This window comes from Oryzias latipes, chromosome 2, assembly GCF_053564925.1.
Source record: "Oryzias latipes strain Hd-rR chromosome 2, Olatipes_Hd-rR_3.1".
Lineage (NCBI taxonomy): Eukaryota > Metazoa > Chordata > Actinopteri > Beloniformes > Adrianichthyidae > Oryzias > Oryzias latipes.
In genome coordinates, this window is record NC_136238.1 from 51,569,104 (window position 1) to 51,592,500 (window position 23,397).

Sequence of the window (23,397 nt, forward strand, 5' to 3'; positions counted from 1 at the left end):
TTGGACCCCAAACAGCCCCAAAGCCCCAGTGTGTCTGTCCACTGGTAACCCATCCATGGTGAACTCTAACCTCACTTAACAGGAACCAGGTCGGCTCCTGTGACTCTGAAGGGGTTAGGCGGGTCCCTCCCCTCATCATCTTCAGTCTTTTCAAACATCCAGGTTTACTTCAATAGTTGTTTCTGAACAGTCAGACGGTTCTTGGCTTCAGGCTGCTTTGATGAGCAGAGAAATGGAGCTTTTTGTCCAAATGTACCAAAGAGGACCAAGTCCAGAGTCCAGCCGTCAACCTGTGGACCTGGTCGTCAGCCTCACAAACACCACGGCGCCAGCAGCTGGACATAACTGCGTGCTTTATTGATACATAGTAAAGCATTTCGTAATACAGTAGTAAGGCATACATTTGGTGGAGTCTGATATGTCGTGAAGAACAGACGTTTGTTGATTCACGCACAAACCATCGGGTCATGCTGCTGCTGAGGATGTTCACTTCCACACAACACACACCTCCAGACCAGGAAGGGGCGGAGTCTGGTCTGGCTCTTGTTCAGCTTGGGCCGGATGAGTCAAATCGTTTTGGGCTGCGTTTTTGGACGGGTTGTTCTTGTTTCAGGTCGTGGACTTGGATCCTCCTGGTTGGGTCTGATACTTTAGCTGTTTTTGTATTGCATTGGTTTCTATTTTCCTTCTTCTGTCAGTCTGGTCTGTAAACCAACATCAGTACGGCAGAGACCGAGGACAGCGGGTGTAGGAACCAAACTGCACCTGTAAGTCCAACCCCGCCCTCTAGTTACAGACTGCACCTGTACTTAGCATGTCAGGTTACCACGATGGTGACAAACACCTATAGTTTGGCTCCAACAGCCATTCAAACAAAGGGGCGTGGCTCTACCTGCCCAGTTACCCTTGGTATGCAGTAGTCACACACAAACACACATCAGTCAGAAGCGGCGTCCTCTTAGAAAACGTATTATTACAATCATTTTTTGATAGAAATGTGTGAAATGCTCGGGCTGCTCGTCAATAGAAAGAGATCCGGTCTGTCCCTCTCCGTTTTTTTACAGTTTTGCATAGAAGTTTAAAAACCAGAGAATGACGTCAGGACGCGTTAAGAAACTACTCAGTCTAAGTTACAACAACCATCATTCACAAAAATAGATGTTAGAATTTCTTTGTAAACTCTTCAATCCAGTTGTTTCGACTAGAAAAGCATGCTTTATGTAGGGGGCGGGGCTAGAGTTCAAAAGGGCTGTCCCATGGCGTCCTGCGCGTCTGTCATGGCGATGACCGCCGACTCCATGATGGCTGGGGGTGCTGGGACCTGACGGGGAGGAGAGCAGACGTTAGCGATGTCACGTTCTCATGAATGAGCCTGCTCCTGTGCTGCCCCCTGTCTGTCAGGAGGACACACTGCAATAAAAATGGATGATGGGGAGTGAGGCACTGACCGCTCAAAGATGATGTCCCCTTCTCCCTCCTGGACCATGGAAGAGCAGGCGCAAGAAAGAAGATCAGAGCAGTGCTAGGATGAACAGAGAACCCCCCACACCCACCCCAATAAAACAGATGTGCCTTTTAACTGAGCTAACCTGAGGCTTAACTAGTGGGTAACTTTGGGCAGTTTTCCAGAGTTAAGCTTTTAGCTCCAGCGATGTCAGCGGCTACGCCTAAATATCACACACCCTTTCACTCACCGTAACATTATGATCATTTTAGATTAATTCAAAGAAAACGGCTTTGGGCTGATGAGTCAAAAGGAAAAAAGAGCCAAGCTGCCGTTCTTAGCATCACTATCTGTTGGTATTCTGTTACATTAACTATCATAGTTAGGATCAGATTATCACAGAATTACTGTAACTCTACGGAGGTCTAGGTGATTGACAGAATCGTATCAGACTTACAGAGTCATTGTAGCTCTATGATTGTTTATGTCATTCATAAAGATATACAACAGCTGTGTTTGTCAGCACAAAGCTGTTTCTCTCTGCTTCAGTTAACCGTGTAGACCAGGGGTCAGGAAGCTATGGCTGGCGAGCCATATATGGCTCTTTTGATGGTCACATGTTGCTCGCAGACAAATCTTTAATTATACTTTTTTTTTCATTAGACCAGTCCATCTCGGGTTTGATGCCATGCCAGAGGCGCGCAGTAGTAGCGGTGCTTGGAGAGAAAAATCTGCGCCAGCGCTATCAGTTACTATTATCTATTATTTCACAGAGTTTGTACCAACTGGAAACCTTTGAATTGCCGTGCCTGGGTACAGGCAGCAGGGATGGTAAAAACGTAAACCCGCTGCCCGTCACTCACTGCAGTGTGAGTGTGTGTTTGGCTCTATGTCTGTCTCACATCTACACCTACGCTCTCGTCTAGGCGGGAGAGAATAAGGAGTTGCTGAATTAATTGTACGGCGTTTGTTGCGGTCTGCAGTAACCAGAATAAAGAACCTCAAAAGAAGTTAAGTCTCTGTGCCTCAGTGTGGGAAAGGGACGCTACATTATTGTATGGCATTATGTGGCATTTATGGCTCTCTTGGCCAAAAAGGTTCCCGACCCCTGCTGTAGACAGTCAAAGGGTTAAAACATTTCAAAGAACGTCAACATGCAGCTAGAGCTCCACCGTTAAAGTCTCAGCTGACACGAGTTCACAGCAGGAAACAGAACTGAAAACAAAGATCCTCTGACGCTACATTTCTAATTCTTGTAGCTTAAAAGTTCCTAAAAGTCCACAGGTTGAGTCGTGGCGTCTGGACTTAGCGTCATCAGTCAGCCCAGACGCCACGACTCAACGTCCAGACAACGTCAGCTGATCAAACACCCAACACCTCAGCAGTAAGGAGAGTGGAGACAGCGCACCCTGGCTGTGAGGAAAGGTATTGTTGAGCTGCTCCATCACTTCTTTTAGACCAGATGCATCCTGGGAAGGGCTGGACAGATCATCATCACCTGCAAAGCATCAACAGATGTTTGGCGTTTTCCCGGCGGCTGATCGTGACAACGCCGCTGCGCCATGGCGGCACTCACCCATGGTGTCGGTGGTCTGGCTGGCGGCCACTCGTAGGACGGGCAGGGAGGAGTCAGAGCGCTGGGAGGAGGTGGAGGGCGAGGACAGGGCCGTACCGTTCACCTTGGAGTCCGTCTAACACACACAGAGTTGTTGATGTTCATCAATCTGGTGGTTTTGGTGACACTTTCAGACGCTTCTGTTGTCGCCATGACAACAGTAAACCTCATGGGGCGTGGTTTTCACCGTGCGTTCACACCGGGCTCAGAAACGCGCGTTGAAGCGACCACTCCCCTTGAAAAATCGATGTAAGGGTTTGGAGGCGGGACTTAACTGGACGCCGCCCTGATGAGTCTGAGACTGCAAATGAAGTAGCTTTTCACCAGGAGAGGGCGCTGTTGACATGATTCTAATATTCAATTGTCATTTGCAAAAAGCTTTTTCTAACTAAACAATCATATTTCTAATAGATGTCAATTAAGAATTTATTAGCACTTTGAATTAAGGGTGAAAAAATGAGAGCGGTGTGCACAGTCACACTTTACCCAGCAGGGGGCGTGGTTGCCTAGACTCTGTCCCCACAGACGGTCAGTGCAGAGAACCCATGTCGGACGCACAACACGGAACACCAGGTGTGTGAGTACCCGCTGCAGGTGTGTGTGTACCCCTCATGCAGGTGTGTGAGTGTACCCGCTGCAGGTGTGTGTGTACCCCTCCTGCAGGTGTGTGTGTGTGTGTACCCGGTCCATGTGTGTGTGTACCCCTCCTGCAGGTGTGTGTGTGTACCCGGTCCATGTGTGTGTGTACCCCTCCTGCAGGTGTGTGTGTGTACCCGGTCCATGTGTGTGTGTACCCCTCCTGCAGGTGTGTGTGTACCCCTCCTGCAGGTGTGTGTGTACCCCTCCTGCAGGTGTGTGTGTACCCCTCCTGCAGGTGTGTGAGTGTACCCGCTGCAGGTGTGTGTGTGCCCCTCCTGCAGGTGTCTGAACTCACCTGCTCCAGCAGCTGCCTCAGGCGGTGCAGCTGCGACTCCAGCTGCTTGTTGTGGTCCTCCAGGATCTGCATGCGCGCCTCCAGGCGGCCTTTGTGCTGCCGCAGCAGCTTGGCCTCTGCGATGAGCTCGGCGTCTCGCGTGCTCTGCGGCGACATGGGGAGCATCTCGGGGGGCGACGGCAGCGGGGACAGGCCCTTCCTGTCGTGGGCTCTTTTCAGGCGCTCGTACTCGGCCTGTAACTTCCTGCAGAGGAGCAGAGGATGAGCGCGTGGCTGCACGCTGATCACCTGTGCTCTCTGATGCTGTCCAGCCTCACCTGTTCTCCTGCTCCAGGTCACCCAGGACCCTCTCTAGCTCCCCCTTCTCCTCAGTTTCCATGGAGATGAGGATCTGGGCGGGGCTGCGGGGCTGACTGAGAGGAGAGCCTTGGTTCAGAGATTGGCAGTAGTGCTGGATCAACATGTGCTCGTCATCGCTGTAGACACACAACACACACACATCAAGCACGCCCCATGGCTGAAGGCAGAGACACCTGTGTGTGTGTGCGTGCACGCCAAACAGAAGATGGTCACATGCACAAGATGGAGGAAAAGAAAAACCAACAGGCAGATGGAAGAAAAAAGAAGAAACATTGAGGAGCTGCAGTAGTGAATCCTCAGCTGCAGGATTTCAGTTTAGTCTCACCTGGATAACACCTGTGCTATATCACAGCCTTTCCACACCTGTGTGTATTTAGATAGACATAGGTGTCACCCCTGTGCTATATCACAGCCTTTCCACACCTGTGTGTATTTAGATAGACACAGGTGTCACACCTGTGCTATATCACAGCCTTTCCACACCTGTGTGTATTTAGATAGACACAGGTGTCACACCTGTGCTATATCACAGCCTTTCCACACCTGTGTGTATTTAGATAGACACAGGTGTCACACCTGTGCTATATCACAGCCTTTCCACACCTGTGTGTATTTAGATAGACACAGGTGTCACACCTGTGTTATATCACAGCCTTTCCACACCTGTGTGTATTTAGATAGACACAGGTGTCACACCTGTGCTACATCAAAGCCTTTCCACACCTGTGTGTATTTATTGAAACACCTGTCTAGCATGTGTTACAACTTTACACCTGTGTCTATGCTTTTATCCCACCCATGTCACTAACCCTAACCCTCTATGGACACCTGCAGCACACCTGTGCCCAAAACCTGTTCCTGATCTTCGACTCACATCACGACAATACAGGTTTTACAGCTGAGGATCTTTCCTGAGATACTAGCCTTGAAGTTCTAATCAGAGAACCTTTGGTGCTTCTGTGAATGAACTTCAAAGCTCTCAAAATGAGGGGTTGGTCCTCAAAACCTGCTCTGATGTTATCTAAATGACACTGCAGGTATCCACCAGGTGAGTCTACTCTGACAGCAGAGGCTCCTCGGTGTTCTGTTGGTGCTCTGAGAAGAACCAGCTGCTGTTCTAAGACCATGAAGGCCAGAACAACCTCTGCAGGACCAAGAGGGTTCTGGAGCAGGTGTCAGGACGCTCAACAAGGTCTGATTCAAGAACAGGAAATGACTGAAGAAGGAGATGAATTACAAGCAGTCAATGGGAACAAAGAGGACACGCAGTCAGCCAATCAGTGAGTCAGGGGGCGTGGCTCACATGCTCTCATTGGGTGAGACACTGTCATTCAGATAAGAGCCGTTACGGTTCTCCATTTCTGCCAACCTGGAAGGGGGGAAACACAGAGGTTAGTGCAAAGCAGAACCCCCCCACATCATGCCTCTGCTGCTGGACGTCTGTGATGGTCTGGACCCCCAAAGTGGGGGGAACCAATAGTTTTTCCCTGGGGAGGCACTCGCTAGAGAGGGACGGTACACACGTGTTCTCAGGGAAAAGTCAACAACGACCAGATTAATGCAGAAACACACACAGTCAGCTGGGGGGGGGGGCATGGTGGTCCTGCAGCCGTGTGGTCACAGCGCCCCCTATATATCAGAGGGGGGAGATGCCTCCCTCATTAAACCATGAAGTCACGGTGGAGGCGGAGTTACCTGCTGGCGTAGTGCTCTATCCGGGTGTGGGTGTCATCGTGGGAGAGCTGGGGGGAGGAGCCAGGCCTGGGGGGAGGGGGGCACATATAGGCACCGCGTTAGTGCATGTGCACGCACATCTTCCACGGGATCCCAGGGTATGTGCACGCACTGGTGTGTGTGTGCATGTGATTTGTGTGTGTGCATGTATGTTATGTGTGTGCATGCATGATTGTGTGTGTGTGGTATGTGTGTGTGTTTATGGTGTGTGTGTGTGCATGCATGATTGTGTGTGTGTGCATTTGGTATGTGTGTGTGTGTATGCTTAATTGTGTGTGTGTGTGCATGATTGTGTGTGTGCATGCATGATTGTGTGTGTGTGTGTGGATGATTGTGTGCGTGTGTGCATGATTGTGTGTGTATGTATGATTATGTGTGTGTGCATGCATGATTGTGTGTGTGTGTGTGTGTGTGTGTACTCACGCGTGGTCTACAGGCCAGAAGTTGATGAGGGTGATGGGACTGTAAGACAGAGGAGGTTTGGATGAAGACCCCCATGGAGGATGACATTTGTACTTCAGAGTGACAGCCTAGCACAATGCATTGTGGGTAATGAGGTGTGCAGTCAGTGGGGGTGGGAGCCTCACGTCTCCATGTTGTCTCCCTCCAGAATGGTCTGCACCGGCAGGTAGCCCATGCGCGGGTGTTTGGCAAAGTAGCGTTTGGTCCTGAACTTGTTCTTCAGCACCTTGGCGAAATCCCGGACGTCTTCTCCTGACGTGGTCTGGAGAAAGATCCGGAAAACCTGAGAACCTTCCTGACCAGAACCCAACCCTGACCCACTGAAGCTGTCGGCAGGTCCACACGGCTCTGAAGGGTTAGTCGGGACCGGTTCCCGGTATGGACCTGAACAGTTACCCATTCCTGAAGGGTTAACTAGCTCTGAACAGGTAACCAGGTTGAACGGATTCTAACGCAGAAAAGAGCAGCTTTACACCGACACGCTACGCCACAGTCGTGACGTTTTCACGTCATCTACGTAAATCACAGGGACTCTGAACATGACAAAAGCTGCTCTGCACCGACAATACCTGACAGCCTTAAGCCCTTACACCGTCAACGTAAGCCAGCTGATTCTGTGGCTGAGCAAATCTTTCTTTACGGTAGTTTAGCATTCACACTCAAACCGCTAACTCTGACTCAGCAGGTCTGCGTCGCTATGCAACAGTGCTCGCGTAGAGGGAAGATTTTCCCAGTGTAAATCAACCCAAACCATCCCATGATGCTTTTCTCCATGTCAGAATCAGCTGGTTAGTGCTGGTTGAGTAAAAGAGCTCAGAGAGCGTTTGTCATTTAGCCGTCACCGCTGACAGCTCAGTTGTTAAAGGCTTAAGGAGGGTCGTCATTAAAGATGGACCCTCTGTCTCGTCTGATCACTGCAATCCTCCGCTCAGGCGGCCGGATCTTTCCTCTGCGTCTCAGATCGCCATGGAAACATTCATTCACAAACTGATGCGCCCGGATGGGGCGGAGCCTCCTACCGGCGTGCAGTACTCCACCATGGGGTATTGCATCTTGTGACCCTTGGCGACCCGACCGGAGAAGAAGCAGCTTTGGCAAATGTCGTAGTTGAAGTGTTTCAGGCTCCGGTACCTGTGGGGGGGGCAAAGACAGAGGGGTAATTTAGGAGCTGGACCCTACAAAGGAGACGGGGGTGGGGGGAGGGGGCGGATGGAGGAGCTCTTAGAGGGGAGGAGGATTTATGTTTGTGTTTTCCTGCTGGAGGAACATTAACTCCCTGCAGGACAGCTTCCCACAGAACCCCCCCACACCGGCGCCGTCCTCCTCGCCGCAGGCAGAGTTTGGCCTCACCTGAAGCCGATGATGGGACATTCCTTGCAGATGTTGCACTTGGCCTGGTGCTTGGCGGTCTCTGCGGCGGCCACGCGGTGGAGGACGGGCAGCCACACCATGGACTGGGGCTCCAGGCGCATCCAGTCCAGGAACATGGCGGCGTCCAGCTCCGGCTTGTTGTTGGCCTTCAGGGGGAGGAGAGACTTTCAGCGGACAAACCCCCACCAGCCTCACTGAACCTGCAGCTCTAGACTGAGTGGGCGGGGCATGTCGGGGCGTCACGTACAAACTGGAAGCAGCTGCGCACCGACGGTTCAATGTTGGAGCCGCCGAAGGACGCCACCTCCCCGAGCTGCCGGGGAATCTGGATGGAGTCGTGGAGCAGGAGGCCAAGGCGCCGCTGGTCGCAGAAGCCTGTGGCGCTGGCGACCTGCCGGAACAAGACTGCGGGGGAGGGGGAGGGTGAGGGGAGGGCGAGACGCGGGAGCGGCTTCAGGTGAGGAGCAGCGACTCACATCGGTACTTGTCCTCCAGGTGGGCCTTGCAGAGAGACACGATTCCGGTCTTGAAGGACAGGGTCCGGATCTTTCCGGAGCGCCCGCTGAAACAGAGGAGGCCCGGGTCAGAGTGGCCGCGGCGCGCCGCTCTGCGGGTCTGAGCGTGCGCACGTACGTGTCGTAGACGTTCAGCAGCCAGTTCAGGCACATGTCCACGCAGAGCGGCACGTTGACCAGGTGGGCGTGGCTTTGCTCCAGCCGCTGGTACAGGCCGCTCAGGCAGGACAGCAGCTGGGGGACGTCCAGCAGCTGCTCGTTCTGCTTCAGCGCCTGCTGCTCGAACAGCTCGCACGCCGCCTGCATGCTGAGCAGGTCCACTGCACGCACACACGGACGGGTGAGCGCACCGCACTGACACCGGCGCCGACCGCAGACGGGACATACTTACGGCACAGGGCCTTCTGCAGACGCCGCAGCTTCATGGCCGTGCGGTACGCCGAGAACCGAACGTTGTTTAGGTCGGCTGGAGAACAAAGCAGAACAACGTTACAGTCGGTGGAACCCACTTCCTGCTGGACCGGCACCGGTGGCTCCGGTGGCGGTCTCGCTACGCCGCGGGGTCTCTGGTCGCCCCCTCCATCCTTCTAAAGGCCACGGCGTCATGCAGGGGGAGGAGTCTGACTCACCCAGAGACTGGTACAGCTCCGCCATCCTGGGGTGGTCCCAGCATGTGGTCTGGGTCTGATGGCTGCAGAGAAACACCGCCGTTAATCCACCATCGGTAACCTCCAACAACGCCTGACCAATGGGAGAGGAGCCCGCCTCAGACTCCACCCCTTCCCCCTGAAGCTGACAGCTTTCACCTCTGAGCATGCTCAGTAAGGCATGTCATCACATGCACCGTCATGTGACTCGGATACGTCTGCAGGACAGTCCCGACGGCGAGATCACAGAGGAGCGTTACGGCGCCGTAGTGACCGTCCTCACTGTGATACGGCATCTGCAGGGGACAAGCGGTGTACGCAGGTGACCCCCACCAAATGTCGGGGGGTAGACCCCGCAGAGAGAAAATGTTGTACGTTCATGCTGGGGGGGCCAGGTCATACTTCTACAACACATAAGGGGGAGCCGGCGGGACGCGGGGCAGACACAGGCGTCCTACGGCCACGTCCATGTCCCGTGCACGTGCAGCATGTGTGTGCGGTCCCTAACAGCCCGTACTCACACCGTGGTAGCGGCGGCAGTGGCAAACGGGTGCCGTACGCCAGCGTCCCCCTCACGTCACACGTCCATTCAATGGTACGTTCCATTTCATGACGTCCACTGAGGAGGCTTCACGGGAACTGCAAGAACCTCCCTAAAGGTCTTTGTGACCCTCCACGGACCCAGAAGCCCCCACAGCCTGGACGGGTCATGTGACTACACCCCAGCCAGCCGCCGTGCTATGTTAGTTCTGACTACAACAAAAAACCTTTGCTGTATGTCTGGATCACAGTGTGGACGTTAGCGTCAGAGGTTCAGGGGTAGATGAGCAATAGTCCCCCCCCCACCACCACCACGGGGGTTCAGGTCCTCCACGCGCTGACACCCCCTCCAGCCTGTTGTCTGTTCTGGAGGAGATGAATAAAGCTACATTTGAATAAACATGGGGGGTTAAGGGACCAGAAACACCAGGAGGCCCCTGGGGGGTTCACCTGTCCCAGGTGTCCATCAGGACAGACTCAGAGATTCTGGCTCAGGACCAGCTCGGTCCAGGTCCTCATCCTGACCCACGCCACTGTCAGGACCAGCGCGGTCCTCTGAGTCCGTTCAGCTCGTGACGTCAGAACCCTTTCGGCCTCGTGGCGTCACCTCTTCAAGATCAGCTCGTTATGACGTCACGTTCTTGCGCTTTAAGTTCACACGCGCACAACCTTTGCCTCACACCACCGCGTTTCCAAAACAGGCGCGTGCACGCACAGACACCCCCCCCCCCCCGTGTTTACGTGGCTACACCGACCGGGAAGATGGTGAGCGCGTGCACCCCACCAGGTCGGGCTGTGAAGGAATGTAGCACCACGCATGTGCGTGTCCAAACACGCACGCGTGCCCCCCACCCCCGTCCGCGCTGCAGAGGGGGGGCTTCGCTCCAGCCCTGACAGCAGCATCCTCCGCTTCCCCCGCGTGCACGCGCGCGCGTAGCAGCGCTCCACTTACTTCCGAAGCTGCTCCCGCATCGCGGCGGCGCTCAGCCCGCACCGGGGGCGTCGAGTCCGGGGTGGGGTGGGCTGGGGGTGGGAGCGGCCGTTCCGGGGCTGCCGCTGTCCTCTGCAACGAGGAGCGGCGCGCGCGCGCAACCTCACCGACCAACGGCGCGTGTGTCCGTGCACCGGGAGCCGAGACGGCCGCAGAGGAAGACCGGGATCAGTTCTGTCCTTCAGAAACTGAGGAAGAGGCTTCCGGCTGCCCCTTCAAAATAAGAGCTCGTCTGTGCGCAGACGATGGAGGAGGCTTGGAGCGGACCCACGTGACCGCCGTCTGGCGTGGTGGTCTTCATGTCATCATCATGTTCTTCTAGAACCTCACTATCGAGTAGGTTAGGGAATGAGAACCTCTAACCTCAGAGCTCATCCACCGGAAACAGGACTGTGACGTCACCAGGGAGCGCGTCCCAAAACGTTTTGTTCTCTTTGATGTCCCTGATCAGAGACAAACGTTTTTTTTACCGATTTCTGTGGGTGGGATCTTTGGTCAAAAATTTTCATTCAAAAGGGGGCGTGGCCTTTGTGGTTTTGTTCTAACATTTGACCATCTTCATTTCCAAAGGGTCGATGCTTAAAAAGAAAACAAAACCTTCATTTATTTGTTGGTTTGGATTTCAGAGGTGTCTCTTATTTTGAAAGGACACAGACCCAGTTTCCTGTCCCTCCTTTCCAAAGAGATCCCCCTCCTCCCCTCCTCCTCCTTTCTCCTGTTTGAAGGAAAGCTCAAAGAACACCCTCCCTGAAAAAGGAGGATGCATTCCTACACTCAACTCCACCGAGGAGAGAGGGGGGGAGTCGGTTTTCTGTCTGGAGAGGGGCCTCCCCCCTTTGTAAATCAGACGGACAGCTTTGATTGGTGGACGAGCTGCTGCCTCAGCAAAACCTGGAATGAAGATCCTCCTGGAGGAGGGGGTCAGAAACCTCCCAAAGCTCCCCCACACAGATCCACACGGGGGTCTGAGGACTGTGGGACCCTCAGTGGCCCCCCAGAGAGCACAACGTCTCCCATGTTCAGACAGAGACCGGATCAGAGGAAGTTAACTTTAATGTGACCTAAGCTTTTCACAATAAGAGTCTGTAATTCTGACCCATACACACCGCAGAAACTTTAGGATTTACTGAGAAAATAATACAAGATCAACTCAAAGGCCAAATCTGTCCAATGGTGGGGGCATTTGGAGGGGAAATAGTTTTTTAAGGACTAACCCCCACGGTGGAGGGATGCACCGTGGGGAGACGCGTTTTCTTCATGTGGGTGTGCTGTGATGCACAGAAGTTTACGTCTAAATGTCAGTCAGGCCTTTTTGTCTTAGCATGAACATTTTAAATTCTTACAAACGATGTTGTTATGTATTTTACGAGCGCTAGCAGTTGCTAACGTAGCTGACCGGCGACTATTGATCATGTCATCGAGTCCAAAATGGAAGACACAATTTCACGCCATCTCTCCGTTTGGAGGGCAACGTTTACAGGTAGGGAAGAATTCTGAATGTTTGTTTTGACAAAATGGATCCCAAAGGCTTGAAGAGGAACCGGATCAGAACCGTGAGAAGAACCGGTCTAAACTCACTTGATGTAGTAGGGAACATTGTTTGGAGAGACGCCCTGCTCAAACGGACTCTCCACAGACCCTGTGGACGAGAAACGACAAACACTGTCACAAAAACTAGCACACAACTACAGAACTACAACAACAGCTACACAAACTACAGCAACACTGTCTGCAACTGTGTCAACTACAGGAAGAACTACAACAACAGCTACACAAACTACAGCAGCACTGTCTGCAACTGTGTCAACTATAGGAAGAACTACAACAACAGCTACACAAACTACAGCAACACTGTCTGCAACTGTGTCAACTACAGGAAGAACTACAACAACAGCTACACAAACTACAGCAGCACTGTCTGCAACTGTGTCAACTACAGGAAGAACTACAACAACAGCTACACAAACTACAGCAGCACTGTCTGCAACTGTGTCAACTATAGGAAGAACTACAACAACAGCTACACAAACTACAGCAACACTGTCTGCAACTGTGTCAACTACAGGAACACTACAACAACAGCTACACAAACTACAGCAACACTGTCTGCAAATGTGTCAACTACAGGAAAAACTACAACAACAGCTACACAAACTACAGCAACACTGTCTGCAAATGTGTCAACTACAGGAAGAACTACAACAACAGCTACACAAACTACAGCAACACTGTCTGCAAATGTGTCAACTACAGGAAAAACTACAACAGCTACACAAACTACAGCAACACTGTCTGCAACTGTGACAACTACAGGAAGAACCACAACAACAACTACACAAACTACAGCAACACTATCTGCAACTGTGTCAACTACAGGAAGAACCACAACAACAACTACACAAACTACAGCAACACTATCTGCAACTGTGTCAACTACAGGAAGAACCACAACAACAACTACACAAACTACAGCAACACTATCTGCAACTGTGTCAACTACAGGAAGAACTACAACAACAGCTACACAAACTACAGCAACACTGTCAGCAACTGTGCCAACTACAGGAAGAACTACAACAACAGCTACACAAACTACAGCAACACTGTCTGCAACTGTGTCAACTACAGGAAGAACTACAACAACAGCTACACCTGAAATAACAACTGTATCACAAAAAACAACTGTAGGCCCAAAGTCAACAACACCAAGTAAAACAAACGACAACAACAACAGCAGCTACACAAACAATGGCAATGACCACACAGACAAACACAACAACAACAACATCTCCACAAAGACGGCGCTGGGCCGACTCACCCTGCTGGAGGCTGAATTGAGCATCGGTCAGCTGCTTCAGGTGGTCCTTGATGGAGATCTGACAGAGGACACGCCCACCACATCAAAGAGGAAGTCAACACAGATCAAAGACTCAAGAGGTCTTCAGAGAGCATGCTCTCCAGACACATCTAGACACCTTCAGAACCTTAGATGGACCACCACCGGTCCTCGGGTCAGTGGGTACCCGGCTGCACAGAGAGCAGACATGGCTGCCATTATCCCATTGGGAAGGACGTTTTATTTTGGAAAGGATTCTATCCTCCCCGTCCGCCTGTAGCTTGACGTTAGCCTCATGATTCTAGGTCCTGCGTGGTTAGATGGCGTCAGTCGCACCACGCCCATGGTGGGCGGGGCAGACAACTGCAGCAGCTATGGGGTCAGAAAGGGAGGCCACCAGAATTCAAACGTGATTGGACGCCAAAACATTCAGCTATGTAACCACTTCCAGCTGACCAAACAATGCTCCACTGACCCGGTTCTGTGCAAACACAGCGGTTCTGGAGGCTGCTGGAGCATCTGTACCTGCAGGAGTCTCCAGCGAGTGTTCAGGTCCTCGACTCGCTCCAGGTTGGAGGGGGACAGCTGGATGTTGATTGGATCAAAGGCAGACGCCAGCTGGTTCATGTGAGTGACATCATCTTTGATCAAAGCCACCTCCTCCTGGAACTCCTGAGCACACAGGAAGGACAAGTTCATTGACCCAATAGTAGTGATCGTATTAATTCCTTCAGCTCAAGTATTAGTTGTAGGTGGACTTGTTCATTTTATTAATTTTATTCTTTTATTGTTTTTATTGTTTTATTGCTTTTGTTGTTCAATTGATTTTATTGTTTTATTGTGATTGTTTCTTTATTGCATCATATTGTTTGGGATTTTATTGGATTTTATGTTAAGCACTTTGGTTGCCTTGGCTTTTATAAGTGCTATACAAATAATAAATTGATTGATAGATTGATTGATAGTAATCCTAGCAATCCTAGTAGTAATAGCAGTCTACATTTTGAATAAAAGCATTAGTTTTGTTTTCCATCCATCACTATAGATGACCATTGGTCTCTAACATCAGGTAGAGTTTCATGGTTCTACTTCTTCCTCAGTGTTTCCTGTCTGTGAGTTAGCCATAGGCGCCTCAATAAACATTTGATTTCTTTGGGTTTTGTTCATTTGGTGTCCAATGCATTTGTTGAACCACGTTGGATCATTTATTTAACTTTTTTTCCTTATTTTTGATCTGTTCTTTAACAGGATCCTTTTGTCCGTTCGTGGATCGTGTTGTCCTGAGGTCCATCTCATGGATTCTTTCAACGTTGACATTTGAATAGGAAAAAAGCATTAACACCTCTCCAGAGATGATCTAAAGGTAGCAGAGTGTCGTAGATCAATAGTTACTGATCAGTCTGACCGTGTTCTAGTTATATCATCTACAGCTGTGTCCAAAACCTCAGTCACATACGTCCGTGTTGACCTGGAAGGGTCCTGTGGGTCATGGGTTATCCGTGGAGGGTCATGGAGAGGAGGGGTGCGTGTCTAGGTCTGGTTTTTCTTTTTCAGTGCCAGACCCTTCAGAGAATGACGGTCTGAATGCAACTGTCTTTAAAACACAGCAGGAGTGGACAACCGTGGACTACGGTGCAGCGTTTGGTTCCACGTCTGGATCATTTGATCAGTCCCTTGGGTTCTACAGCAGGACAGACTCAGCCAGAAGGGAGTGGATTTGTTATCCTGCTAAAGTAACACAATAATGTTGGATTTCAGGAAGTTTACAGCTTGAACTGGAGGCCAATTGGAGACTTTACTGTATGATTAGAACAGGAATCTATCCTCTTGATGACATTAGACTACTTGATCACATGACCACGGTCACTTCTTTTCTTGAACTCTATGGCTAGAAGTCAAAGAGTTGATCAAAGGCCTCACCTTGACTCGGTCGATGTTCTCGGTCAACGCAGCGGCGGACAGCTCCTGGACCGGCTCCCAGGCCTCCTTGACCATCTCGGCCTGCTTCAGCTGTGCGTCCAGGAGGTCCTGCGCCTCCTGCAGTTCTGTCAGCTGCTGCAGAGCCAGCTCCAGCCTCCTCTGCCAGTCTGCCGAGGCGCCGTTGAGCAGCTCCCACTGGCTCCTCACGTCTTCGGCTTCTTTTTGGAGGACTCTGCCCACGTTCTGAGCGCGCTCCTCTGGGCTGATGTCTGGAGAAGAACCAGCAGTGAAACTCAACTCCATCATCCGTTTCTTCAGAGAACATTTCATCTCCAAAGGGACAAAGTTCTGCTTCCAGAACGCCGTTCAGCCGACAGGAACAAGGAACCGCTCAGGTGTGTGGTTACCTCTGGACTCTGTCCAGGCTGCGTCTGGAGGAAGCTCCGACAGGAAGGTGGACACGTCATCCAGAGCTTTGCTCACATCGGCCTCCTTCACTCTGAGCTCCCTCCTAAAGTTCTGAAAGAACAGTTCAGGGACCTTAGCACCACAGTTCTGCATTCCTTTAAGGATCTATAACAGCTTTGAATACATGTACATGAAGACGTATGACCTTAAACCCCAACCCTTCAGAAAATGTCTCCTGACTGTTTTTCCCCCCTAAGGACATGGACTCCCCAGCTCAGAAGTGATGTGCAGTCAGAAATCTCAGGGATCCCTGCCTCCTGTGGTGAGAGAACCGCCAGGCCCAGGAATCCACGACCACCACCACTGAGCGGCTGGCTCCTCCCACAGGGGGAGTGGACAGAAGAGCAAGGCCCACCCCCTCCGTGTTTATCGTTTGTGTGTTGATGGGGGTGCAGGTAGTTTCATAGTGGTGGTGTCCCAGCATCCTGTGTTTTTTACTCATCTTTACAGTGAAATAAGCTTTGATTTTCTTAATGTTCTTCACAGAAAGTACTTCAAACATTTCTCCAGACCACTGAACATCACATCCAGAAGAACACTCAGCCTTCCTCACTCTGTGCGTTTCCAGCTGGGACTGGACGGCGAGGACGTCGCCTCCTACAGGAGCCTCCTGCTCCAGCTGCTGCGTTTTTAGTCTCAGCCAGTTGAGCAGCTCCTGCAGGTTCATGTGGACCCTCCTCCATGGAGCCATCTCTGAGTCCAGCTGGGACCTGAAACACAGGCAGTCAGAGACCTGTTGTTGTTGCTCATGGTCACCTTCACGGCCCTCTTGGACCAAGCTCACCTCATGCTCAGAGTCTTGTTGTTCAGGTCGGTCCAGCGCTGCCTCATGTTGTCCAAACGTCTCTGCAGCAGGACTTTGTCCTCCGAATCCCCCCCCAATGACGACACAATCCTGCGTCCGTTCTCGTCCAGAGAGTGGTACAGCTCTGTGTGGCCGTCGATCTCTGCCTGCAGTTCCTGAGGGCAGACCCAGACCCGGACAGGCCAGTCAGTCCAGAAGTACCAGAGATGAAGGTCTTCAGGAAACTTTCTGAGGAACATTGTGTTTGTGATTCTGGTGTGATTTCAGAGACAAACTAAGTAAAACCAGACAGAGGAGACTGGATGAGACCCAAGAGAAGAGAATCCTTCTGTATGTTGGGATTCAGTCTCCAATTCAATTCATTTTTATTTCTATAGCAGTTATCTCAATGGGCTTCATGCTGGTGATTAAGTCATAAACATGAATCATAAAGAACATAAAGTCATAGAATTCAATAGCTGATATAAACTAAAATCCCTGCCCTTAGACCCCCTTCACTGCGAGGAGAAACTCCTAAATGAAGAAACCTCAGGGGTGTCCACATGAAGAAGGGATCCTCCCCCAGGACAGACAGGCGATTACCAGAACTCTTAGAGAAGAATTAGCTTATCTAACTCTACAACTACATATAGTTAGTTAAGATAACTCAATGTAGTTTCCCTCTACCTGGAGGGCACTGCACCAAACAGAGACATGGAAAACTAAATGATGAATAATGATCAAGAATAGAGAAGAGAGGAAGGGTAGAAGTAGAAAAGAAAAGAGGACAGAACCCCAGTGCACCATAGTTACCCCAGCTTCAACTTCTAGCAGCCTTTTAAAAGAAATAGTTATTGTTATTAAGTTTAATTTAAACAAACTAACATTAAGTTAAATAATCTCTGAATACTAACTAGTCTGACAATAAGCCTGTCCAAAGAGGAATGTTTTCAGTCTAACTGATTGGGTTGATGTTGGGTTGGTTTTGTGTTAGTACTCAGTTCGGTTGGTCTTGCATTGGATCGGTGTAACCTGGGTTAAGTTGGGTCCAACATAAAACTAGTCTGCGGTTGGTGAAGACTGGGTCACAGAGATTTGTCTTCTCTGGTTTTGTTCTAGCTGGTACGTTGAGTTCAAACTCTATTCTGCTGGAACAGAGATCTTTGGCAGAAAGCCTAAATACCATAACTGGAGTGTGACCTCCTTATCTCCTCACCCCCCTCTAGGATCAACAACCTGCACACAGACGTCATGAAAGCAGGAAAAGAAAAGAAACCAATGCCACAATGCTGATTCCATCTGTACAACCTGACTTCAGAGCATAAAACAACACTGAACATCAGACAACGTAGACAGCTGACCAATCAGGAGCCAGACACGTTTTATGACAGAACTGTGCTGGACAGAAAGACTGCGTCTCCAACCTGAACATGGTAGACTCTCCGCCACAGCATCCTGTTAGCCTGAAAACCACAACTAGACCAGAAGATGCCAAAACACTATCATCTGTTCTTGGAATGCGTTCCTGCTTGGATCAGGAAGCCACATGGTGGTGTCAAAGGTCAGGAGGATGACAGCGTTGGATCTGGACGGATGAGGCTCCAGCAGCAGAGATGACTAGAAGACAGACGGCTGCTTTTTAATGCCAGGCTTCCCTTTGGCCGCCGCCTCAGACTCAGAGGAACTGAGGGAGAATTCCTAACTAGCTTCTCTGATGATGGAGCAGGGTCACAGCGTGGGTCGCCAGAACAGAGCCCACCATTCAACACCGCCCACTCAGCCTGTCTGACACATTCATGGGACAGAGAATTCTGTCCATCCGCCTCACAGCATTTCAGTCATTCCAGACTAGAGCTGATCTGCTGTCAGCGCCTTCTTCCAGAAGTCAGACTGTGGTGGGAAAACGCATCTGTCTGAGCTGTTAACCAGGTAAACGAGGAGGGGGGGAGCCAAGAAGAGGAGCTCACTAACAAAAAGATACTGAAGCTCAGATAAAACACTATCACTTCTCACAAGCCTGAACTCAACTGAACAACTTCAGGGAAAGATAAATCAGCAAAGCCTGTCCCACCACCCGTTATGAGCTAATATTATTAAAGAAAGCTAAACTGAACCTAATCAGCCAGCTCACTCTGTCACATGAAACCCTAAAGGCTGATTTTTACTGCTCCGTCTGCGGTGCATCTGCAATCCGTCTGCGGTCTGTCTGCGGTCCGTCTGCAATCCATCTGCAATCTGTCTGCAGGTGCGTCTGCGTAGTGTCTGCAACCTGTCTGTGTTGTGTCTGCCATCTGTCTGCAGGTGCGTCTGCAGTGCGTCTGCGTTGTGTCTGCAATCTGTCTGTGTTGTGTCTGCGATCTGTCTGCAGGTGCGTCTACATTGTGTCTGTGATGTGTTTGCGGTGCGTCTGCGTTGTGTCTGCAATCTGTCTGTGTTGTGTCTGCCATCTGTCTGCAGGTGCGTCTGCCATCTGTCTGCAGGTGCGTCTACGTTGTGCCTGCAATCTGTGGTGTGTCTGCCATCTGTCTGCAGGTGCGTCTGCGGTGTGTCTGCGGTGCGTCTGCAGTGCGTCTACGTTATGTCTGTGGTGTGTCTGCGGTGCGTCTGCAGTGCGTCTACGTTGTGTCTGTGGTGCGTCTGCGGTCTGTCTGTGGTGTGTCTGCGGTGCGTCTGCAGTGCGTCTACGTTGTGTCTGCCATCTGTCTGCAGGTGCGTCTGCGGTGTGTCTGCGGTGCGTCTGCAGTGCGTCTACGTTGTGTCTGCGGTCTGTCTGTGGTGTGTCTGCGGTGCGTCTGCAGTGCGTCTACGTTGTGTCTGTGGTGCGTCTGCGGTCTGTCTGCAGGTGCGTCTGTGGTGCCTCTGCGGTGCGTCTGCAGTGCGACTACGTTGTGTCTGTGGTTCGTCTGCGGTCTGTCTGTGGTGCGTCTGCGGTGCATCTGCAGTGCGTCTACGTTGTGTCTGCAATCTGTCTGTGTTGTGTCTGCCATCTGTCTGCTGGTGCGTCTGCAGTGCGTCTACGTTGTGTCTGCCATCTGTCTGCTGGTGCGTCTGCAGTGCGTCTACGTTGTGTCTGCCATCTGTCTGCAGGTGCGTCTGTGGTGCGTCTGCGGTGCGTCTGCAGTGCGTCTACGTTGTGTCTGCAATCTGTCTGTGTTGTGTCTGCCATCTGTCTGCTGGTGCGTCTGCAGTGCGTCTACGTTGTGTCTGCAATCTGTCTGTGTTGTGTCTGCCATCTGTCTGCTGGTGCGTCTGCAGTGCGTCTACGTTGTGTCTGCCATCTGTCTGCGGTCTGTCTGTGGTGTGTCTGCGGTGCGTCTGCAGTGCGTCTACGTTGTGTCTGCAATCTGTCTGTGTTGTGTCTGCCATCTGTCTGCAGGTGCGTCTGCAGTGCGTCTACATTGTGTCTGTGATGTGTCTGCGGTGCGTCTGCAGTGCGTCTGCGTTGTGTCTGCAATCTGTCTGTGTTGTGTCTGCCATCTGTCTGCAGGTGTGTTTGCCATCTGTCTGCAGGTGCGTCTACGTTGTGCCTGCAATCTGTGGTGTGTCTGCCATCTGTCTGCAGGTGCGTCTGCGGTGTGTCTGCGGTGCGTCTGCAGTGCGTCTACGTTATGTCTGTGGTGTGTCTGCGGTGCGTCTGCAGTGCGACTACGTTGTGTCTGTTGTTCGTTTGCGGTCTGTCTGTGGTGTGTCTGCGGTGCGTCTGCAGTGCGTCTACGTTGTGTCTGCAATCTGTCTGTGTTGTGTCTGCCATCTGTCTGCAGGTGCGTCTGCAGTGCGTCTACGTTGTGTCTGTGGTTCGTCTGCGGTCTGTCTGTGGTGTGTCTGCGGTGCGTCTGCAGTGCGTCTACGTTGTGTCTGCAATCTGTCTGTGTCATTTGGTACCGGGCCGCAGAGAAAGAATAAAATAACTTACATGAAAGATGTTTTATTTTGAAAAATTGCCAGATTCTCTGTTCCATCCGTCTATGTCACCATTAACGCAGGCCAAGGCGCTCTTCTTGATCATGTGATAGGATACCGCTAAAATAAAACCCAGGAACTAGCAAAATGAGTAAAAAAGAAACGTCTATGGAAAGTTTCTTTGCCAAGTGGAAAAGGCCATCCAGGAGACAGAAGAGGAAAAACAGAAAGCTACATTTAATAGACAGTACTTCCTTTTTGCACCATGAGTGAGGGAAGGGGAGAGAATGATAAGACCTGTGTGATGTACAATGTCATACGTATCAAAATAAAAGCTCAGAGTTTCTCCTGTCACGTCTCTGTTCCTCCTTCGTTGTAGTGTTGCTATATTACTCATCAGCCTCCATTTGACAGACCGGTCCGTGAAAACTTTGTGTGACGTCATCACGGTCCGTGGCGTTACAAAGGGTGGGGACCACTGATATATGACAGACAACATGTATTTTACAATAATCCAGTTAGGAAGGACAGGGCGTGTAGTTTGATCGTTTAAGTGATGGATGAGTAAAGACGGGGGGACGCACCACCTGTCATGGGGGTGACAGGACAAACCACTCCTCAAACATCACTAGGAAGCTACTTAAGGAAAAAAATTAGCTTCAAAATAGTAGATTTTAAATGGAGTTGATGTGGTGGCCTTCTCCTGTTTGTACATTTTGAACCAGAATATTGTGACTTTTTAACCCATAAATCCTGGCTCGAACTGACCGGTGCTCTGATCGGGTGTCTGTTGGGGCAGACAGTTGGGGGGGGTCATGCCTGCGGGGGGTCATGCCTGCGGAACATACAACGCCGCTTGCAGCTTTATTTGTAAAGTTAAATGCTAAGTTAGCTAAAAATAGACAAACAAAAAGACCTTCAAAGCGTGACTGGACAGCTACAGCCCATAGAAACAGACTGATGAGAATGTGAAGGCAGAAGAAGGTACAGGTCTGCACCATCTATGGGATGTTTTCCTCTCAGTAAAGTGGATAGTTCTACCTATCCTTTGCACCATGGTTCTGGTAAAAACAGTAGACAGTCCATGTCCATCCTCTGTCAGGACAGGAAAACTGTCCCACCTTCCACTGCGCCAGCACCTTCCTGCTGCTGTCTGGCTGCTTCTGCACTCTCTCCTTGTTGGTGGCGTCCACTAGAACGTTGCAGGTGGTTTCTGCCTCTGCCAGCCAGTTGAGGAACTTCTCCAGGTCCAGGAAGAACTGCTGCAGCAGCTTGAGGGCGGCCTCCACGGCCGCGTCCCTGTCTGAAACCCTGCATGGACATGTGGTGGTTAGCGCACACGTCTTCTACAGGAAAGGAACTGAACACTGGGAGCAGCAGCCTTCACCGCTTGTTGATGTGGGACCACGTCGCCATCATGCCGTCGTTGACCTGGCTGACCTTGTGGGTGTCATCGTTGGAGTAGAGAGTCAGCAGTTTGTTGGCCAGAGCGGTGCTCTCCATCACCTGCTCCTGCCACAGTTTCAGGTCTTTGATGAAGACCTGGAGAGACGGATGTGATGGTGACTGTTGACGACTCGCTGAACCTCAATAAACCGAGAAGCTTCACAACGCCTGCTCTGAAGGGCTCACAGAGACCCCCCCCAGGATTCTGTCTTCACTTTCAGGTTGACGCACTAACCAGCCACGTCTCCTACTGTCACAGGAAGCAGGCCACCCACCTTCAGGTCTCCGTGCTGCCTCCTCAGAGTGTCCACGCTGTACGTGATCTCCTGCCACGATTCCAGCCGCTCACTGGCCTTCTTGGTGAGGTGATCCACATCCTTCCTGCTGTTCAGCCAGTTGGTGGAGTCCTGCAGCATGTTGAGAAGCTGCTTCACCCGCTCTGACACTTTGGTCTGAGAGTCTTCCCAGTGGGTCTGGAGTCTGTCGACTGTGATGGCAGAGAGAACCACCTCTGTAGATCACCTTCATCTGACTCCATGTGTTTGTACAACCATACTATTGATCTACTGATGCTATTGCATTTATTGTCGTTTTTAATTCACCATCCATCCATCCATCACCTGGAGAACCCAAAGCCCGTCCAACCCCGTACAGGAGCATGTGACCAAGGCTTCCAGGGATCTCCTAAATGTGTAACAGGTGTGTCTGTACGTGTGTGTTTAGCTCCTCTGTTCATGAGGATGAAGGACAAAAAGGAGTCCAGTTGTGTGTCATGACTCACTGCGCTCAGTGATGGCAGTACGCGTGTCCGGGTTGTTGATTTTGTTCTTCAGGTTTTGTGCTGCTGTGACCTGTTTCTCCAGCAGGGGGCGCTGCTGCTCCAGCTCCTGCAGAGATGTCTGGAAAAATGGAAGCAGTTTGAACTCTTTTAGCTTCAGGCTCAGCTGCTCATCATCAGACGGAGACCCTGACCTTGAGCTGGTGGACGTTGTCATGGATGTCCTCCAGGTCGGCCACCACCACACGTTTGTTCCGCACCATGTTGTCCAGCATGGTCAGCCAGTCTGTAAGCTCCGCCCACGACTTGTTGAACTGAGCCAGAGCTGCAGCCTCAGGCTGTGAACTCCCACTTAGACCTTCAACTGGACACAAACAAGCGCCATGGAGACGACTCCGTTGAGTCGTTCGGTCTGAAGTCTATTATTAGATTTGTACATAAACGACCACAAACTCGTCATAATTACATACGAACATCACGTCTGAGTTCAGCATGTCTAGAACCAAAATGAAGCTTCACAACTGATATTATCATGGCCAGTTAAGGTCAGAGGTCAGGGTTAGCTCTATGGTTGTAGTAATGGTGGTGTACGTATGTGAACAGGTTAGGGGTCAGAGGTCAGGGTTAGCTCTTTGGTTGTAGTAATGGCGGT

The 23,397-nt window shown here is 51.1% G+C and overlaps 1 protein-coding gene across 9 annotated transcripts in view; it reads right to left on the reverse strand.

Moving 5' to 3' along the window:
* Positions 1 to 336: 336 nt before the first annotated feature.
* dmd (dystrophin) overlaps positions 337 to 23,397 on the reverse strand; it is an 86,410-nt gene continuing 63,349 nt past the window's right edge. For 2 of the 9 annotated variants that reach the window (XM_078942345.1, XM_004086008.4), the window contains 29 exons: positions 22,940 to 23,109; positions 22,749 to 22,866; positions 22,243 to 22,454; positions 21,909 to 22,063; positions 21,643 to 21,832; positions 16,622 to 16,797; positions 16,391 to 16,547; positions 15,777 to 15,888; positions 15,370 to 15,638; positions 13,975 to 14,121; positions 13,432 to 13,489; positions 12,192 to 12,252; positions 9,065 to 9,126; positions 8,827 to 8,901; positions 8,554 to 8,755; positions 8,397 to 8,482; positions 8,168 to 8,325; positions 7,900 to 8,066; positions 7,569 to 7,680; positions 6,675 to 6,811; positions 6,511 to 6,549; positions 6,049 to 6,114; positions 5,657 to 5,722; positions 4,311 to 4,469; positions 3,994 to 4,237; positions 3,021 to 3,135; positions 2,853 to 2,942; positions 1,449 to 1,477; positions 337 to 1,321 (listed from right to left, as the gene is read on the reverse strand). In XM_078942345.1, coding sequence (XP_078798471.1) covers positions 1,452 to 1,477; positions 2,853 to 2,942; positions 3,021 to 3,135; positions 3,994 to 4,237; positions 4,311 to 4,469; positions 5,657 to 5,722; positions 6,049 to 6,114; positions 6,511 to 6,549; positions 6,675 to 6,811; positions 7,569 to 7,680; positions 7,900 to 8,066; positions 8,168 to 8,325; positions 8,397 to 8,482; positions 8,554 to 8,755; positions 8,827 to 8,901; positions 9,065 to 9,126; positions 12,192 to 12,252; positions 13,432 to 13,489; positions 13,975 to 14,121; positions 15,370 to 15,638; positions 15,777 to 15,888; positions 16,391 to 16,547; positions 16,622 to 16,797; positions 21,643 to 21,832; positions 21,909 to 22,063; positions 22,243 to 22,454; positions 22,749 to 22,866; positions 22,940 to 23,109 — 3,629 coding nt within the window. In that variant the 3' untranslated portion in view covers positions 337 to 1,321; positions 1,449 to 1,451. Of the gene's footprint in view, positions 1,322 to 1,448; positions 1,478 to 2,852; positions 2,943 to 3,020; positions 3,136 to 3,993; positions 4,238 to 4,310; positions 4,470 to 5,656; positions 5,723 to 6,048; positions 6,115 to 6,510; positions 6,550 to 6,674; positions 6,812 to 7,568; positions 7,681 to 7,899; positions 8,067 to 8,167; positions 8,326 to 8,396; positions 8,483 to 8,553; positions 8,756 to 8,826; positions 8,902 to 9,064; positions 9,127 to 12,191; positions 12,253 to 13,431; positions 13,490 to 13,537; positions 13,822 to 13,924; positions 14,122 to 15,369; positions 15,639 to 15,776; positions 15,889 to 16,390; positions 16,548 to 16,621; positions 16,798 to 21,642; positions 21,833 to 21,908; positions 22,064 to 22,242; positions 22,455 to 22,748; positions 22,867 to 22,939; positions 23,110 to 23,397 lie in introns of those variants that run through there. The other 7 variants (XM_078942330.1, XM_078942334.1, XM_078942343.1 and 4 more) reach the window with 7 other exon arrangements.